Source organism: Ovis canadensis, chromosome 12, assembly GCF_042477335.2.
Source record: "Ovis canadensis isolate MfBH-ARS-UI-01 breed Bighorn chromosome 12, ARS-UI_OviCan_v2, whole genome shotgun sequence".
Lineage (NCBI taxonomy): Eukaryota > Metazoa > Chordata > Mammalia > Artiodactyla > Bovidae > Ovis > Ovis canadensis.
The window spans coordinates 78,863,980-78,885,318 of NC_091256.1; the positions used below are offsets into that span (position 1 = coordinate 78,863,980).

The 21,339-nt window shown below is 38.4% G+C and overlaps 1 protein-coding gene across 1 annotated transcript in view; it reads left to right on the forward strand.

Moving 5' to 3' along the window:
- PLA2G4A (phospholipase A2 group IVA) overlaps positions 1-21,339 on the forward strand; it is a 163,681-nt gene that overhangs the window by 62,725 nt on the left and 79,617 nt on the right. Inside the window, exons 4-6 of the mRNA XM_069544150.1 lie at positions 7,453-7,601; positions 8,375-8,488; positions 20,590-20,627. Of these exons, the coding sequence (XP_069400251.1) occupies positions 7,453-7,601; positions 8,375-8,488; positions 20,590-20,627 (301 nt within the window). The remainder of the gene's footprint in view (positions 1-7,452; positions 7,602-8,374; positions 8,489-20,589; positions 20,628-21,339) is intronic.

Consider the following 21,339-nt stretch of genomic DNA (forward strand, 5'->3'; position numbering starts at 1 on the left):
ACAGTTTACATTAATAATGAATGAATGTGTTATTCTACACATGTCAATATGGATGAGTCTCACAAACTTAATGGTGAGCAGAGTAAGCCAGACTGATACATACAGGAGTACATACTGTTCTTGATTCTATTTATATAAGGGTAAAAATAAAAGTAAAAATATTCTCTACTGACAATGTAATGGTCACCCTCCTGGAGGAGATGGGGAAGGCTTTTGGAGTGCTGATATTGTTCTGTATCTCAATCTGGGTGGTGGTATCATGGATGAATTCATTTTATGAAAATTCACCAAACTGTATGATTAAAATCATCTATTAATAATTTTTCTGCATCTATCTTATCCTTCAATAAAAATATTACATTAAGAAAGGGACTAAACTGTTACTGAAATTCATATGTTTATAGTGGAGCTAACCATCACTTTCCCAGGGTTTATATTAGTAAATGAGCTGGCACAGTGCGGGGAGCATTGAAGAAGCCTGAGCCCCAACTTGATGCATTCAAACTGTGGTGTTGGAGAAGACTCTTGAGAGTCCCTTGGACAGCAAGGAGATCAAACCAGTCAATCCTAGAGGAAATCAACCCTGGATATCCATTGAAAAGATTGTTGCTGAAGCTCCGATACTTTGGCCACCTGATGTGACGAGCTGACTCTTTGGAAAAGATCCTGGTGTTGGGAAAGATTGAGGGCAGGAGGAGAGGGGGTCGGCAGAGGATGAGAAGGTTAGATAGCGTCACCGACTCAACGGACATTAATTTGAACAACTTCTGGGAGGTAGTGAAGTACAGAGGAGCCTGGTGTGGTGCAGCCCATGGGGTTGCAAAGAGCCAGACATGACTTAACAATTGAACAACAAAAAGTGTGGAAATAGTGAAAAGGTTGGCATCATAAAACATTTATGTTTTTAAACCTTTAAGTTTAAAAGCTTTAAGTTCTCCATCTAATTATTATTCCTAAATCATAAATGTTTAAAGGAGTGACCCCACTGGAGAATAGTATTCAGAGGCATTTTTTCAACAAATTATTATTTAATTTTTGGTCTTACTATGGCATTCATGCTTTGGTGGCAACTGAAGCAGAACACTTGAATATTAGTCCATCACCTTAAATAGATTGCCAGCTCACACACTCTCATGTACTTTATTCTTGGATTTGTTTTCATTTGGTCACTTGAAAATGTATTTAATGGCTAGAGAGAAACAGACATGAATTAATTTATTGTGCTTAATATAGTCTACAGGCAGAATAACTCCATGATGAAGTCTGGTGAGCATGTTGACTTCTCAGTGCCAAAATGTTTCTATTTTTTTGTGGGTGTTATTAAACCATTGTTCTTTATTTGATTGTCACGTGTGTGCTATCTGCATAGTCGTGTTTGACTCTTTGCAACCCCATAGACTATAGCCACCAGGCTCCTCTGTCCATGGGATTCTCCAGGCAAGAATACTGGAGTGGGTTGCCATTTCCTTCTCCAGGGGATCTTCCTGACCCAGGAGCCGAACACGGGTCTCCTGCATTGCAGGTGGATTCTTTACAATCTGAGCCACCAGGGAAGCTGGTGATACATGATTGTCATGAGGTACTTTAAACCCCACTTTTCAAACTTGTGTGCCTAAGTATCATCTGATAAAGTTGTTAAGATGCAGATTTCCAGGTCCATGCTGAAGACTCTGAAAATGTAAAGTGTCTGCATTTTAACACTCCAGGTGATTCTGTGAAGATACTTTAGTGGACTGTTTTGGGAAATACTACTTTAAGCTCATTGTCAGTGGATTGCAGCTATTCAGAATGGGATTTTTATTTTTTAATATATTTGGCTGCCTTGGGTCTTACTTAGATGTAGCACTTGGCCCTTTTGTTGCATCATGCAGGATCTTTCTTTGTGGTGAACAGACTCTCAAATGTGACATGTAGGCTCAGTAATTGCAGCTCACGGGCTTAGTTGCTCAGAGGCATGTAGGATCTTAGTTCCTTGGCCAGATATCCAACCTGAGTCCTCTGCACTGAAAAGTGAATTCTTAACCACTGGACCACCAGGGAAGTCCCCAGAATGGGATATTTTACTGTAGATTTGGGGAGGGGGGCACTTTTCCTTTGGTTTTTTGTTTGTTTGGTTTGCTGCATATATCACATGAATTGTAACATTATGGGGCATCTTTGGGCTTCACCAGTGGCGCAGCAGTAAAGAATCCAGCTACAATGCAGGAGACTCTGGACACTTGGGTTTGATCCCTAGATCAGGAAGATCCCCTGGAAGAGGGCCTGGCAGTCAAATCCAGTATTCTTGCCTGGGAAATCCCATGGACAGGGGAGCCTGGCGGACTACAGTCCACGGGATTGCAAAGAGTCGGACACGACTGAAGCAACCATGCACAGCACATGGGGCATCTTTATTTGAAGCAAAGGGTTTAAGGTGCTACTGAGCAAAGTGGATATGAGAAAGCAAATGGAGCATATTTAAAATCAGACTTGGAGTTTGGAAGCTGCCACCAGCTCCTGTGATGAATCATATAATATATGACTCAGACAAAGCTGAAATGACAGATGGCCTTGTTATGACTTTAGGCGGGCACTCCTTCAACTACTGAAGTTTATGAGAAGTTTTACAACCCGGGAATTCTGAAGTTATTTCTGATGCGTGTAGTTTCATGTCATCTTTATGGGAGCAAAAAAAGATCTATATCTCACATCCCGAACATTTTTGTTAGTCACGATTCAAACAAAAGGATACAATGTAAGAAAGTCTGTGCCCACACATTGCATCTTTACCACCCGTTTCTTTGGAGCTAATCAAGGTGAAGCTGAATCAGTGACTCAACAACACCCTGTTAATCCGACAGGCATTAATTCACAAAGGCATGATATAAAGTTTTTTTCATGTGTTTGACTTTTTCTCCCCTTAATGCATTTCTAGGAATTACTCTAAAGTATGGGCTAAGTTTTGCTGTCAAAAATGGACTGATGTCCCCTTTCAAAGCTTCCTGCCAATGACGATTATAGATTATGTTTTTTTTTTTTAAGTGAGCTGAGATATGTAGTTCTCTTAATCCAATTTTAAAATAGCTTCTTAAAACTTCCTTTCATCCTGTGTTGTCCACCACTGTTACAGCTGTTTCTTAACTTGCAAAGATAAGCAGTGATGCAGATTGCAATATCATGGTTTGCAGCTGTCAGTGGTTTTCCACTGTCTAGCAACCTTTGATGTCTCCTCTTATTAATGAAACACAACTAGAAAAACCACCAGTCTTGACAAAAACTTTTAGAGTATTGACTGTATTAAGAAGTAAAAATAAGAATCTAAAATAACAGCTTTGCACCAGATTTCAATTTTTTTCTTTTTCAAAAAATGTCTGTTGGACTTCCCCGGTTGTCTAGTGGTTAAAACTGGACTGCCAATGCAAGGGGCATGGGTCACTTCCTGACTGGGGACTAAATTCCTCATGCCATGTGGCATAGCCAAAAGATTAAACAAAAAATCTGTCGATGTTCTGACATATAAACACAGGGCTGGCATCATGTTGTATGGTATTTTCTTAATTATTTTGCAAGAGTTAGAATCTGGAAAAGCATATGACCCAATTGGTAATATCACTGGTTGATTCATGCCACTTCAATTTGCTGCTTCCTGCCTCTATCTAGTTCCTCACAAAGAAACTTCACTTTCTACTTTCTCTTTCTTGTTTGACTGGAGAAAACCTGTCCCTCCTCTTTTTCAAAGATTCAAATAAAGATCAAACCTCATAAGGCCATTTCTCCAGCTATGATTTAACATTATGTATGTGTAACAACCTGGGTGACTGAGTTGCTAGTCACTAGTTTAGCGTATCTGCTTGTCTTCCTTGCCTCTAAAATTAGGCTATTAGCATTTGACTCACTTCCAAGTTTCAAATCTGCACTTTCGTGTTTGGCTCCCTCAAACTGCTTCTTGATGGGCAGTCCCTGGCGTTTAGGAGGCAACCAAATATTTGTTGAATGAGTGAATGATATTTACCATGTTTACTTCCCCTTCCTGGCACACTTTTTGTTTTCCAAGATTAGCTTTTGCTTGGTTTTTTGTTTTCCAGTATTTTCTTGTTGTTGTTAAGTCGCTAAGTTGGGTCTGATCTTTACGACCCCAGGAACTGTAGCCTGCCAGACTCCTCTGTCCTTGAGATTTCCCAGGCAAGAATACTGGAGTGGGTTGCCATTTCCTTCTTCATTTCCGATATTTCAGGAGGGTGGGGAAAGAGCATTAGTCCCATAAAAAACTAAACTTATGGGATGAGGAAGGGCTATGTTTTTATACATTTAATGTGAAGTGCCATTGCGTATTCTCCTTAAGAGTATGTATTTACTTCTACTCAGAAAAGGAAAGGTATTTTTCTCTATAATCTTCCACCTCATGCTATTCTAATAATTTTATTTCGTTATTTTTGGCTGCTCTGGGTCTTCTTTGCTGCATGTGGCCTTTCTCTAGTTGTGGCCAGTAGGGACTACCGTCTAATTGCAGTGCATGGAATTCTCATTGCAGATGCTTCTCTTGTTGTGGGGCACAGGCTGTAGGATCAGGGGCTTCAGTAGTCGTGGCTCTTGGACTCATTGGTTGTGACACCTGGGCTCTAGCACACAGACTCAGTAGCTGTGGTTTCTGGGCTTATTTGCCCCATGGCATGTGGAATTTTCACAGACCAGTAATCAAACCTGTATTCCTTGCATTGGTAGGTGGATTTTCAACCACTGGACCACTAGGGAAGTCCTCTACTTGCTATTCTAAATATGTAGTTTTATTTGTGGTTTGCAGCCCTGAGCACTGGTGACATGGCAGAAACATGGTTAAGGGAAAGGAACAGTCATCTCTTGGTCGAGGAGTGAGTTGAATCCCCTTGTAGCGTGTCCTTCTCTTCTTTGGCCCATTTTCTCTTCCATCCTTCCTGCCTAGTCTTCTGTTTTCTAATTTGTCTACCATTGACCTGTCGAGAGAGAAAAGCATCAAGTTGGAAATCGCTATGTATAAATGTTCTAAACCAATACATTGTGTACCTTACTCAATGTTACACATCAATTATATCTCAATATGAAGACATATATAAATTCAATGAAAATAACTAGCTATTTCCTTCTGTCTAAAAGAAAGATATCAAAAGTGTAAACAGACATGACCTCCTCAGATCAACTGAATAACTGTTTAAAAATGCAGATCCCCAATCTCTCTATAGATCTGATTATGGGTCTTATGGAATGAGGGTCAAAGTTTTGTGTATTTAATCAAAACCCTAGGCATTTATTTTATACTCTCTGTTTTAAGACTCAGCTGCCCTTGACCAATGATATATAAACTTCAAGTGGAAAAATTAACTAAATGACAATCCCAAATGCTTATTCTTTTGTAGATCTTCTAACTTAACAGTAAAAAAAAAAAAAAAAGCCCACTTAAAAAGTATGATAACCACAGAGAACTGTGATGGGCATCAATTACATTATTTGACCATAACTATTGTAAAAGGACAAAGTATATTTTTAAAAATTATTCATAAAATTATTCTTTGAAAGCCAGTCATTTAAGAACTATTGTTTTTGCTCTTGCTTTGTTTTCAATGTTTGCATCTTTTTCTGTGTGAACTTTTGCACCTCTCTCTCTCTCTTTCCACCCTTACCCTCTCTCCGTTTCCCTCTCTTCCCTTCCTCCTGTCTCCCTTCTTCTTCCCCAAAACTCCTTTCCAGCCCCTCTTGCCTTGGCAAGCCACCCATTATGATCACATCTTTAGCACTCAGGAGCATGATGTCATTGAGAGAATGACCGTCGCGGTCGCATCTTGCTCTGATACTTACTAGGTGTATGATATTAACATTTCTCATTTCTTGTTGCCTCAACACTAAACGTACTTTATAGTGCTGTTTTGTGAGATTAGAATGAGACTCCCGCGTGTGAAGTGCTCAGCAGAAATCCTGTCAGTCATCACTCAATGGCTGGTTTTCGTGGTTATGAGTTATAATGGCCACACAGGAAAGGATGCGTTAAAGAGAAAAGTTGAGTCCTTAAGTTCAGTTCAGTTCAGTCACTCAGTCGTGTCTGACTCTTTGTGACCCCATGAATCGCAGCACACCAGGCCTCCCTGTCCATCACCATCTCCCGGAGTTCACTCAGACTCACATCCATTGAGTCCGTGATGCCATCTCATCCTCGGTTGTCCCCTTCTCCTCCTGCCCCCAATCCCTCCCAGCATCAGAGTCTTTTCCAATGAGTCAACTCTTCTCATGAGGTGGCCAAAGTATTGGAGTTTCAGCTTTAGCCTCTTTCCTTCCAAAGAAATCCCAGGGTTGATCTCCTTCAGAATGGACTGGTTGGATCGCCTTGCAGTCCAAGGGACCTTCAAGAGTCTTATCCAACACCACAGTTCAAACACATCAATTCTTCGGCGCTCAGCCTTCTTCACAGTCCAACTCTCACATCCATACGTGACCACAGGAAAAACCATAGCCTTGACTAGGCGGACCTTAGTCGGCAAAGTAATGTCTCTGCTTTTGAATATGCTATCTAGGTTGGTCATAACTTTTCTTCGGGACCTTAAATATTGTAATAGTTGTTAGATTCTGAAGATACAAAGAGGAGTTCCTAACCTCACGTTGTTCACAGTCTTGTAAGAAAAGTGCAGTAGTGTAAGATGAGGATTCAGAGGAACCACTCAAGAGACAATGATCAATATTTCCACACACGGGGTCAGTTCCCTTGCTATGAAATATATATATATATATAGAGAGAGGAAATTTAAACAGTTAATTGCAGTCATTTCTCTCAGTTTAAAATGGTAACCATATCATGTCCTGACTCAGTGGGTCTTTACATGCAACTGAAAAAGCTGTCACTTCCTTGATATACTCACTTCCATCCAATTGAGTACCATAATAAATACAGAAATATGTATTGACTACAATTGTAAATGCCTCCCCTTAGAGTTTTTCAGTGTACAACCTGTACAACCATCCAAGGCAGCCTTGTAACCTTAAACAGTATTTATGTCACATTGGTTTTCATTATTTGGTTTGGCAAATAACATAGTTGGGTAATTTTTCTAATACAAACAATCATGATGATCCTGAGCTCATAATCTTGTCATCATTGTAGTCCTGGGGTAGAGGTTATGTTGTGGTTAGCTAAATGAGATTGTTATCATTGTCTGTAGTTGGACTGAAATGTTGATTGCAGTGACCATGCCCTCTAGGCAGAGAGAGGAATTCTGAATAGGTCACCTAATAAATGATTCCCTCTCAAAGGCCTGTTAGGAAGTACAGGAGCATAATATGTAGAAAGCATATAACCTACAATGTTCTTCCATTATATATCATCTGGTCTCAGACATTTCAAATATGTAGTTGTAGATTCATTGAAAATAACCTGATAACACATGTCAATAAAAACAAATCAGAATTTAATCACATTTTTGCTTCCTTCTCACTTGTGTTTAATGTCTACAGTTGACACTCCAGACCCCTATGTGGAACTTTTCATCTCTTCAACCCCTGATGGCAGGAAGAGAACAAGACACTTCAATAATGACATAAACCCTGTGTGGAATGAGACCTTTGAATTTATTTTGGATCCTAATCAGGAAAATGTTTTAGAGGTAAGTGAGTCATCGGGGGATAGTGGGTCAATGGGGGTCAAGTGAGTCACTGGGTGGGGGGGTTATCTTCAAGTTGAGCTTGAATGCATCAAATTTTCCCTCTTACTGCCTTCATTCTTCTCAGTTAGGTGGCTGGAGTACAGCTGTACCGTATATGGTAGATGAGCTTCTAGCTGCCACACATCAAGCTATGTGAGTGTCCAAATGCAAAAGTTACGAGGGGCTAGAGTCTTTAATCCTCACCATGTATTTTGCTACAGTCCATGGAGTCATAAGAGTCAGACATGATTTAGTGACTAAACCATGCCAATCAATTGCACTTTGGAGAAAATATTCTTTCTGTTTTAAAAGGGAGGATCCAAGTACAAAGGATAAAATATTGCTGATTAGGACGTCAAAATAAGTTAATTTCCTTAAATTTGAAATAGTTAGCTTTAAAATAAGTTCACGTAAATCTTTTCCAACAGTTACATGAGTTTTCTACATTAACTTCTTTCTCATATTCCAAAATAACATTTCCTCTGAGAGGGGAGAATTTCATTTTTCAAAATGTGATAATGAATAGGTCAATCACAAGAGTGAAAAAATGAATGATTATGTTAGAAACTCAGAAAAGACAAAGTATTACTAGTAGAATATTTAGGATTTCAAATGACTATTAAATATTACTTCAAGTTTTTCATTTTTTTTAAAAGTGTGGTGGAGATTTTAGATATAATTTCCAAAGATCCCAGAAAAATTTGATATCTGTGCTCTATTTTTTCTCTCTACAGATCACGTTAATGGATGCCAACTATGTTATGGATGAAACTCTTGGGACGACAACGTTTCCCATATCTTCTATGAAAGTTGGAGAGAAGAAACAGGTTCCTTTTATTTTCAATCAAGTAAGCAACACAACAGAATTATTTTTCAACCTTATGTCAGATAAAATCTAGTTAATCTGGAAAGTTGGAGTTTAATGTTTGGAAATCCTTCCCTTCCTTCCTTTCTTTTTTCCTTAGGTGTGCTGCATTTCTCAGATTTCAATAATTTTTTTAAGAATAATAAAACTTTAGAAAAATTATTTACACTGAGCAAACATTAGAGTCTTTTTACAGGAAACTAGTATTTTACAATGAGAAATGTAAGCAACTGGTAGACCAGGATTCAGAAAGCTTGTCAATGCATTAATTTATTCTTGTTGGGTGCAACCCGGTGTTTCTGTCCCTTCAAATGATTTTCCAAATCTCTCTCCTCACCTGAATGTACATATCCCTTAATCTTACCTCCTTTCCTAACAGTTACCATCGTGAATTATCTCTTTCTTCATGAACCTCCATGATAATTACATGTTGTTCATTGGGACTGAATCTTTTAACCTCTGCAAACTAAAATCCTGTAGTCCAGAAATTTAGAATAGTGGTCATGCATGCCTAAGAAATGACTTAAGCCCTGAGGACTACCTGACCAGTTCATGTAATCAGAGGAACCCTGGTGCCTTATGCACACTGCAGTCACGCACTCCCCACTTATCCCTTTAGCTGCTACAGGAAGCATGTCGTCTATATATTTTCTGTCCAGTGCCAAGAGATACACTGACCACATTTTAAAGTTATTTCATTCATTCCTCTTTCAAATGTTTACTGGAGTCTACCCATCATTGTGTTGTGCTCAAGGCTTCTAAAGAAGAATAAGATATAGGAAGCTTTTCCCTCAATTATCTTCATCTGGGGTGGAGGTAAGGTAGAGGTTGGGAAAGCAAATGGATATAGAGAGATAGATGTGATGAAAAGAAACCACCACATAGCAAGATTAAGTATCAATGAGGCATATACAGAGTGCAGTGGGAAGACAGAATAAAGAAAGATTGTGGTATGAGAGAAGGCCAGGTGTGGATCCGTATCAGTAGGTGATTTTGAGCAGGTCAAACAGTGAACATAGCTGTTAACACTTCGTCATTTGAAGCCAGGTTGTTTGGTGTTTAAATCCTACCTTTGTTTCTTACCATCTGTTTCATCCTGGCAAAATCACTTAGCTTCTCTGAATCTGGATTTACTCACCTGTGAAGTGGAGATCCCTTGAGGAGGAAATGGCAACCCATTCCAGTATTCTTGCCTGGAAAATTCGATGCTCAGAGGAGCGTGGTGGGCTACAGTCCATGGCGTCTCAAAGAGTTGGACATGACTGAATGACTGAGCATGCAAAGTGGAGATAACATCTCATAGGAAAATCACTATGATTAAATGAGTTAATTCTATTTATATATATATCTATATAATTTATATGTAATGCATATTACATTTAAATATACTCTGATATAATTATTCAGTTCAGTTCAGTTCAGTCGCTCAGTCGTGTCCGACTCTTTGCAACCACATGAATCACAGCATGCCAGGCCTCCCTGTCCATCACCAATTCCTGGAGTTCACTCAAACTCATGTCCATTGAATCGATGATGCCATCCAGCCATCTCATCCTCTGTCATCCCCTTCTCCTCCTGCCCCCAATCCCTCCCAGCATCAGTGTCTTTTCCAATGAGTCAACTCTTCACATAAGGTGGCCAAAGTACCGGAGTTTCAGCTTCAGCATCAGTCCTTCCAGTGAACACCCAGGATTGATCTCCTTTAGGATGGACTGGTTGGATCTCCTTGCAGTCCAAGGGAGTCTCAAGAGTCTTCTCCAACACCACAGTTCAAAAGCATCAGTTCTTTGGTGCTCAGCTTTCTTCACCATCCAACTCTCATATCCATACATGACTACTGGAAAAACCATAGCCTTAACTAGACGGAACTTTGTTGGCAAAGTAATGTCTCTGCTTTTAAATATGTTATTCAGGTTGGTCATAACTTTCCTTCCAAAGAGTAAGCATCTTTTAATTGGCTGCAATCACCATCTACAGTGATTTTGGATCCCCCCAAAATAAAGTGTGACACTGTTTCCACTGTTTCCCCATCTATTTGCCATGAAGTGATGGCACCAGATGCCATGATCTTCGTTTTCTGAATGTTGAGCTTTAAGCCAACTTTTTCACTCTCCTCGTACACTTTCATCAAGAGGCTTTTTAGTTCCTCTTCACTTTCTGCCATAAGGATGGTGTCGTCGGCATATCCGAGGTTACTGATATTTCTCCTGGCAATCTTGATTCCAGCTTATGCTTCTTCCAGCCCAGCATTTCTCATGATGTACTCTGCATATAAGTTATATAAGCAGGGTGACAATATACAGCCTTGATGTCCTCCTTTTCCTATTTGGAACCAGTCTGTTGGTCCATGTCCAGTTCTAACTGTTGCTTCCTGACCTGCATGCGGGTTTCTCAAGAGACAGGTCAGATGGTCTGGTATTCCATCTCTTTCAGAATTTTCCACAGCTTATTGTGATCCACACAATCAAAGGCTTTGGCATAGTCAATAAAGCAGAAATAGATATTTTTCTGGAACTCTCTTGCTTTTTCATGATCCAGTGGATGTTGGCAATTTGATCTCTGGTTCCTCTGCCTTTTCTAAAACCTGCTTGAACATCTGGAAGTTCATGGTTCACATACTGCTGAAGCCTGGCTTGGAGAATTTTGAGAATTACTTATATTTATATAATTTTTTATGAAATATGATTATATATTAGTTTATACATTAAGTATATAACACTACATATAAAATGTGCTCAGTCGTGTCCAACTCTTTGAGGCCCCTTGGGCTGTAGCCCGCCAAGCTCCTTTGCCCATGGAATTTTACAGGCAAGAATACTGGAGTGGGGTGCCATTTCTTACTCCAGGGGATCTGCCCAACTGAGGTACTGAACCCATGTTTCTTGTATCTCCTGCATTGTCAGGCAGATTATTTACCACTAGAGCCACCTAGGAAGCCCACGTATAAAATATATAACAATAATTGAGTATAGAAATATATATAATACTCAGACAAATTCCCTGGGGCTTAGAGGGTAAAGTGTCCATCTGTAATGCGGGAGACCCAGGTTCAATCTCTGAGTCTGGAAGATCCCCTGGAGAAGGAAATGGCAACCCACTCCAATACTCTTGCCTGAAAAATCCCATGGATGGAAGAGCCTGGGAGGCTGCAGTCCGTGGGGTCACGAAGGGTCAGACATGACTGAGCGACTTCACTTTACTTCACATAGATTATCCATCCGTACATATAATACTTAGTGCCTCATACGTGTGTGTGTGCCTATTAAGCAGTATATAAATGTTTGTAAAGAGCTGAATTTCAGTAGGCAGAGAAGCAGTTATGAGCATTCTAGTTTCTAGTAGAAACTGCCAAGGCATGGAGTCTTGAAAAAAGAAAGCAAGCTGAGGCATGACAAGTTACACAGCTTGGCAAGTACATGCTGGTAGGCAGTGGGTAGAGAGTTAGAGGTGGTAAAAGGCTAACATTACCTAGGCATGTTACTAAGATCAGTTCTCAGCAGACCCTTGTTGAGGGCTTTGTAAGCACGATGGGCCTTTCTGAAATGGAACGTTTTTTCCTGCTCTTCAGTCTGTGACTCAAAGATTGATTTTAAGAGAGGAAACTTTAGGAAAACATGCATTACCTCTCCTGTCATTTCCTATGCTCAGTTGTGTGGCTGCGGGCTCTGAAAAAGACTTTCTGCATTCCTGAATTTTGAGTAGCTTATATAATTATTTTCTTTAACGTGCTTGAAAAAACAGTTGGCCAAGCAACTTTTTTTTTCATTACACCATTCTTGAGTCCTTTGTAGTTTCAATCTGAATGAGAGTTCTTTTTTGTAAATTAATTAATTTATTTCTTAAAATTTATTTCTTTATTTTTGGCAGCGCTGGGTCTTTGTTGCTGCCAGCTAGCTTTTCTGTAGTTGCAGCGAACAGGGGCTAGTCTCTAATTCTGATGTGCAGGCTTCTCATTGTCAGGGCTTCTCTTGTTGCTGAGCATGAGCTCTAGGAGCGTGGGCTCTCTAGCATGGCCTCAGGAGTTGTGGCACGTAGGCTTGGTTGCTCTGAGGCATATGGAATCTTCCCAGTCCAGGGCTGGAACCTGCACCTGCTGCATTGGAAGCAACGAGTCTCAACTACTGGACCACCAGGGAAAGTCCCTCCATTAACTTATTTGTTTTTAATTCATGAATTTCTATGCACTAGAAAGAATGTCTTGTTTATCATTTGGCTATTTTTACCCAGAAGTTTTCAATGCTTCCCATTTACAGATATGGAGAATGATTATGTAATAATTAAAATCTAATGATAATATAATAATGATATCTAATGAAAATGATAATGTAATAGCTAAAAAAATCTTTTTTATGCATCTTTAAAGTATTTACCTAGCCATAGCTTATTTTTTAATATGAGAATCTGAGTCTTTACAGTGTACCTAAAACTTTGTTTAATATCAGGAAAAGCTATCAAAAGTTTCATTTTCAAGGAACTAACAGTCTGTTTGGAGAAGGAGTACGCATTCATGATAGGCTGATAAGTAATAGAATAAGTAGTCTTATGACGCATCATTCATTGATTGACTTATTCAACACTGAATGTGTTCCAGGGAATATTCCAGGTGATGGGCAGACAGCAAAGGACATGGTGGATGATGGTTCCCAGGGAGCTTGCATGTTGATGGGGAAAGTAAATAGGCACCAAGAAGCAAAAGGATAATGAACATAACATCAGCCAGTGATAAATGCTATGGGGAAAATAAAATAGAGGGGTGTGATAGAGAACAGTTGGTGGGCAATGGAGTTTATATAGCCAAAAAAGGCCTTTCAAAGGTATTGTTGTTTTCTTCAAATTTTCTTATCAAAATTTTCAAGCATATGCAACGTTGAAATATTTTTACATTGGATACCCATATAAATGCTACCTAGATTCTACAATTGACATTTTATTCTATTTGCTTTTCACATATCTTTCTATCTGTCCGTCCATCAAACCATCTTGATACATACTTATGTATGTACGTGTATATATATATATATATATATATATATATTTTGTGGCTATAATAAGGCTTGTGAGATCTTATTTCCCTGACTGGGGATCAAATCCAGACTCTTACAGTGAAACTATGGTGTCCTAACCACTGAGCATCCAGGAAAGTCTCCATCTTGATACATTTGAAAACAAACTGCAGGTCAAGAGGGATGGGACATCCTTCAATTAAAAAATAAATAAATTTCTAATTAAAAAATAAAACAGACTGCAGACAACAGCCTGTTTCCTCCCTAAACACACACTTCAGCACATCAGCAACTAGAGTTCAGGATTTATGAATTATAATTGCAAGTACCAAATAAATCATGTAGACAATGTAGACAGTGAGAATTATTCATCCATTTATACATTTTGCAAATAACAATGGAGCACCTACTGTGTGAACAGTCTTTAGGCACTACCTATTCAGCAATACACAAACAAACAGGAATCCTTCCCCTCCTGGAACTCATATTCTATTGGATTGGCCAAAAAGTTTGTTTAGGTTAGTCCCATAACAGTGTACAGAAAACCCAAATGAACTTTTTGCCTAACCCAATACCTAGTAAGATAAATACGTAAAGGCTACTTATGTTGGATAGAGAGCTAAATAAATCAAGGAAGGAGGAGAGGGGAGTAGGCATATGTCTGTGAAGAGGGTTGCAAAGGCAGTTTCAAAACTGTGACTAAGAACAGCATCTGTGATGCTATCTGAAGGCAGAAGGTGCTCGGTGTGGGAAGGCCTTGAAGCAGAAGTTTGCCTGACTTGTTGAGAACAGCAAGAGGGAGAGCGTGGCTGGAGCACAGAGTCGCAGGGAGGGTGGCCGGCTGGAAATGAGGACGGGCCTGTGGCCACAGTGGACCCTTGTGGGTCAATGGTGGGGGCTTGCTCTTAAGGGAAGGATGCGGTTGGGTCACTGAAAGGTCAGAAGGCCATTCTGGTGGAGAGAAGAGCCCTGGGCCTTTGCTCACAGTTCCAGGACTAGAAAGGGCAAGCATGTTCAGGAAGTGGCGTCTAGACGAGTGCTGGTGGAGGTCAGGGGGTGGGGTGGGCAGAGCATTCATGTGTGAAGGAAGAATAGGTACGTGGAGATCAAACCTTAGCAGGGCTCAAATTCAAGATGAAATTCGAGTATTATCTTACTGATATCAGTGAGTCATGGAAGGTTTATGACCAAGTCATGGGGGAGTTTAGAGCAAACAGGATTTGGCTTTTTCCTCAGAAGTATTACTAAGTCAAAAGTTGGTAGGTAAAGATATAGAATGTTTGATATTGAGAACAAGAAGGTTCATACAGCTTTAACAGACTAGCTCTGTTGAAAGTGGCAGGTATAGATGTGAGGAAAACAGGATGACATGAGCAAACAATAAGTATGGCATTAGCTTTAATGTGTCAGGAAACGGAGAATGGAATGGGTCAATGACAGTGAGAATCAACTGAAGTTGGAAAGCAGAAGTTTTCCAGCTCTTCCTGAGGCTATGATTTATCATTCAATTCAATTTTAGAATGCTCTCTCTCTTTTTTTTTTTTTAGGAGAAAACCAATTTGAGCCCACAGTTTTGTTTCCCAGCTACCACTCATAAAATCTGGGTTAGGCTGTGCTTGTTGGAATCATAAGTTTGGAGACAGTCAGAGTTGTCTTGCGAGCGAGACTGGTGAGACGTGCAGCTTTTCAGACCCTAGGCTCAGAGTCAGACAGACAGCCGTCTGGGTTGGAATCATGATTTGGCTACTTATTCACTGTGTGATGTTGGATGAAATTTTTTTTTCTTTTAGCCATGCATTTCTATTTGTGAAGCAGAGTTATATGTAGTGCCTACCTCTAAAGGTTGTGGTTATGGGTAAATGAGTTAATAGATGGAAAGTTTTAGAGCAGTGCCTGGCTCACTAAGCACCAAATAAATATTAAATATTCTCTTTATAATTATACTGGATGGATTGAAGTATTTGTCAAGTGCTTCATGAACCTGACTTAACTATTACACTTGCTGATTTTACTTACTGACTGAAATGAACTTCTTTATATACAGGTAGAGACTGTACATTTAGTGATCATTGTTTCAACCCAGTTCAGAATCAAAAATGCTCTAGTCACCCATTACTGAATATATCAAGTGTGACATTTGTTGCAGTATCCAATTTTTAAGTGGAAAGATAGGGTTTCTTCTGAGTTTAATATGTTTTGTGTAAGCAAAATCACCCACTTCAAGAAAATCATGAACATGCTAAGGTTTTGAAGTTAGATGGGTAAAAATTACACTTTTTTAATTCTCTAGATGAATCTTTATCTTGGCCATTACTCTGAGGAATGTAGTCTTGGATTTCCTGCTGTATGGTGTTTCAATTGGACATATTTATTTAGAAGTTAGTGTTATTGTTTTAAAATAGCCATATCTCATGGTTTCTGTGATATCTTAACTTTGACTAAATGTTTCCTTTGGTTATTGTGCATTCCTGATTGTGACTTGAAAATGAATGAGAGAGTCCTATAGAAAAGATAGTGACAAAATTAAGAAAAGGTAGTTTTGATGGTGAGTTAGTGTCAGAATGATTGCACTGGAAAACTATGTATTGATATGTAAAGGCAAAGACTATGATTTAGCACAGTGAGTGAGACAGAGCAGACTTCGGAGGGAAAGCAAGAGAAATATATAATTTTGTGGGAATTTGGGAGATCCTCAGCTAAGATATGAATGCCATTGTATTAACATAGGGCAGAGTTCAGACAAAGGTCAAACAATTCCTGACTATGAGAGAACGCATTTGTATTTTGGCGTCCTAGCAATGAAAACTTGCATGAATCTATTTTGATACTTCTACAATTTATAACTTTTAAACGTCAGGGCATCTGAGAGTGCCCTTGCATCCTTGGGGTCCTCTTCTGGACCAAAGCTCCATCAAGGACTAGAACACTTTCAGTTACTTATCTGACCTGACAGGCATCAGATACTTTCATTGAAGGAATGGATAAATGAATGCGGGAAATACAGGAAACCTGGAAAGTGCTCAGATGAGCATAATGAAAGTAAATGAAGTTTAAAAAAGAGAAAAACTTAAGAGCATGAGAGATTCCCATTTGAAAAAGAGGTAGTATTTTGGTTTCATAGTAGTGCTATAAGAAGTCTGATTTATTATATGATAGCTGATGATTACACAGTTCTTTCTGAATTTCCAATCTCCATGTTAAAAAAAAAAGGGACTTTATGGAAAAAGAGACTGTTGTCAAATGTAAACAGGAAAACTGTGATAAAGTGAAACATGGCTACAGAAATAATAGTGTATTTTTTTGTCTTTCAAATCTTGTAAGACTGCCTGGGATATTTTGAGGGGTACAACTGCCTTGAATTCTTGGGTGATAGATTATGTGATTCCTGGTAGTGAATGCAAATTTAATTTTATTAAGAAGCTATATTTGTTAGCAAGACTTACTGTGGTGATCCTCCTGCAATATATACAGACACCAAATCATTGTTATGTACCTGAAACTAATATAATGGTATATGGAATTACATCTCAATTAAAAAAATGTTAGTTTGCAGTGATATCAAAAAGTCATATGTATTTAAAAAGATGATTTTAGCAGCATATCATTCAGTTTTAAACATGCAAAATTTATTTAGATGTGACTTGTATTGGTGATATTATAATTTCCTCTCTGTACCTGGATTGCCTACTTTTCTACATCCACATCCGATTCCTTCTTCATAGGATGAAGTTACAGTTTATGTAGACATGATTCTTTGTAAAAATGACCCTTATTTGTTGATATAATTTTTTTGTTATCTTGCATAGGTCAGGTAAATGCAGATAAAGTAGAACATATCATGTAATTCTCCTGAAAGATGTAATGATTATTGAGTCAACATGGTGATAAGCTGCTCTTTGTTTCTAACAAGGTGGGGAATGGGTAGATTGACTTAGGAGAGATCAAAATTCAAAATCAGTTTTATTGAAAGTAAAGTTTGTAAATACTGGAGTGTTATAATAAGTGATGGCATGGCATATTTGAAGAGCTCTTTACTAATACGATAGATTTTCAAGTTACAACTTATTTGACTGTGTGCATCTTTTGGAAATAATTCTAAAGGACTTTCTTAATCCTGGGCACTGTGCTTATTTTATTCACTTTATTATTTCAAAATAACCCTGGAAAGTTTGCAGGAGAATTAGTGGGTTAGATACTTTAAAAGTTATTTTTAAGTCTGAAATGGCTTTAGAAAAATAGTTTCTCGCCTATAGTTCCCCTCCCCTGCTTGCCCCAACTGAATATCTTCCATTATAAGCATCTAAAACTGTTTTACACTGTGAAATTCAAAGAAGAGATTGTTGTTTATCCCTAGAGCATGCAGTGGGTATAGCCTGCTTTTTATATTAGTAATTCCTAGAAGAGGTGGACTTCTCATTGTCCTGGCTAAGTGTATTTTGGGGTTGAGGAGCCCAGGGAGATTTGACCACCTTTCCTTTTAATAGCCTTGATAATGCAAGCAACCAGGAAGAGGGTGATGCGGAACTGCTTCATGCGATGTGTGGGAAGGAGTTTTCAATAGTTGTTTAATGCCTCACAGGAAGTACATATTTTTGTGGCTGTTTTATCTGTAATGATACGTTCCAGGTGAAAGATGCAGAGAGACTGTGAATGTCCATCTTCATAGCATGTCTGAACACAGAGCATCAAGTAGGAGAATTTAAAATTTCCTCCAGGTTGTGGGTGGTCCTCTGGGGCAACAGATGGAAGTAAGGACCCGAATCCACGTGACAAGAACCATGGCAGCACCTTCTATAATACTCCAAATTCCAGAAAAATCATGTCTTCTCTTCTCTCCACCTGCCTTCATTTAAAGAGTCTTATCAGCCTGTCTAGGATCACGAGTGTCTTAGCCAAGAAATGTTGCATTTGGATGTAGAAGGGACATTCTCATGGAGAAAACAAATATAACCCTAAACATAGCAGTTAATTTTCCTTTTATTATTGTTGGGACAAGTAGGCATTAGATATATTCAGGCATCAGATGTTTTTAAATGTAAAATACTTAGAGAGCTACCAGTTGAGAAGCCAGCTTTTTCCCACTTTCTGTCATGAGGTGGCATATTGAAATGGGAAGCCCATTCCAACTTAGAATTTTTCCATGAGTTAGAAAACTCCATATTGTAATCTTGTTCTTTTAATTTCCATTCTTTCTTGGGGCTTTTGCCTTTTGTAGATAAAAACAGTAAATCTAGTCTCATTTTAATACCAGTTTTCATTTGTTTTTTTTTTAACAAGCAGACTGTGTTTTACCCACTTGTTTTTCTTACTGAATATCCAAAAAAGTAACCTCACTCAGTGTAAAATGTTTTCCAAGCCCCTCTTTGGAAACGACTCCATTTGAAATGTGGGAATGGAACTGTGCTGAACTGTGGTCTGAGCAGTGCTTTCCTTGATAGAATGTGCAGCAATTACACAAATTGTTTAGAAGCCAATCACCTTTTTGACTTAAAACTGAACTATAATTTATCTAGGCATGAATAATTCCATTTGTACTGGGATTCTTGATTATTTTATCAACTTCAAAGTAATACTGAATATTCATAGAATTCCTTATGAGAACTGCTGTGTGGGTGGGACCAGCCTATGATTTTTTCCTCTAGCAGCAGTGAAATATTTCTTGACAGGAAATGATGCCTTATATGCTCCTCTTCCACGCACACATGCACAGTAATTCAACAGATACTTATTGATTGTGTATTGTATGCCAAACACTGCAATGAACTTGTAATAGAGACCTACTTAAGACAGAGCTTACAGTCTAGTGGGAGAGGCAAATTTTTATACAGATAATTTCCATGCCTTTTTCTTACTCATAAAATTCAGTACTGAGAATTATCCATGAGATTATTTTAACATTTGGAAAGCTCCGTCTAGTTTGTTTTATTCCATCTCCTGAAACCAAAAAAAGAAAAAGTCAATAATCTGCAGCATTTTATGCTAGCTCAAAAAATATCCTCTTCCCATGTTAAGAGGCATATCCTAGTTCTGTTCTATTTGAAGGTATTCACCACATTCATTCAAACTATTTTCTTAAAATAACTGATGTAATAAAAATAATAGCACCATCTTACAATTGTGCAGCAAACTTTGAAACATGTTCTCATTTGGTTCTTGTAACAATCTAAAGTTACATAGTTTATCACTAATGGCTGGCATAATATTGAGAAGGTCTTTCTATACAATATATTTATAGTCTCTGGAAAGACATTTTTTAATACCCCTTTTCTCTGTGGATGTTAGTCATTCTTTTCTTCATTAAACCCAAATCGGCCTGTTGGAAGGATAGAGTCCTCCCATAAGTTTGGTTGGTTCGCACAGTATTGAAAAAATAAAAACTTGAGCCCCACATCCCATTTCAGACGTTTCTTACACTGACCACAGTTGGCTGGCCCCTAGGTCTTGCTGTCCACTTTGGACAGGCATTCTGTTTCTGGTTTACTACAGCGTACATTTGTCACAAATGCGCAAATGTGACTTTTCATCCAGGTTTTCTTTAACTTTGGCCCCTGATTTTGAGGCCTGGGGATAGCCCCTAAATAATGGTACACATCTCTGTAGTTTTAAATCTTAGGAAATTTTTATGATTTTTGAAAAATGATTTTTAAATGCACTGCTTTTTTTTTATGAAAGAGGATAACAACTCTATCAAGGCAATTCTTATGCTTGTTAAAATCACGTATAAGACTTCTCTGGTGGTCCAGTGGTAAAGACCCTGCCTTTCCACTGTAGGGACGAGAGTTCATGCCCTACAGTGGGATCCCTGTTCAGGGAACTGTGATCCCACATACCCCATGGCATAGCCAAAAAGTAAGAGAAAAAAATGATTATAAAGTAGGCCTATCTCATGAAAAAAACAGCAAAAAATTATTTATTGAAATATACCTGTAATTTAGGATCTTAATAGAGCTATGGTACTTTTATTTTTACTATAGTTTTAGGTTAAAAGTCATCTGTCACTTAAAAATTATTTTGACTTTGTTTGCATTATAAATAACACACATCCATTTTATGACCTAACTAACTAATTTATCTGTTCTAGGTCACTGAAATGATTCTGGAAATGTCTCTTGAAGTTTGGTAAGTGCATTTATTTCATTGGATAGAAAATATTGTGAGTGATCCACAGATTTTTAATTGTTAAAAATTATGCTTTTAATATACGAAGTAATTCTGACAGCTTTGAGTATCAAAAATGCGCACTAAATGTACTTTGCTTTTCTTTAGCTCTCTCCTAATAGCTACAGCATTAAAAAAAAAAAACCAGAAACTAATATTCTTTGCTTAAGTTTCCAGTAATTTAGTGGTTAAATCATAATTGTCAGAAGAAGAGCCTTTAGAAAGGGCCCTCCATCAAGTTAAATATATATTCCCATAGAGATAAATACAGCTATTGAAGCTGATTTTTCATGGTTGATTCAGATGGATATTTAAAACCATGAAAGTGAACATACACAGAAAACTGTAAGAGGAAACACTGAAAATTGAGACTGCCTTTGTTCATAAAGATCAGCCGGAAAACAAATGATGAAGTTCCGCGATATGTGTTGTGCTTTCAAAGTGGCCTCCAATAATGAATGTTGGAAATCCAATTTATTCATTTTCAAATGGTGAGCCTAGGGGAGTCAGGCCTGCCTTGAGAATAAGTTCATCTCTGATCTAAGACTGAGGTCAATAGATGCTGCCTTCTTCAAGCTCTCTGCATCTCTTTGAAGTGGGTTTTTACCAAAGTTACTAATACACACTTTGTTTACATGGACACCACAGAATTAGTGTAACATTTTATATCGTA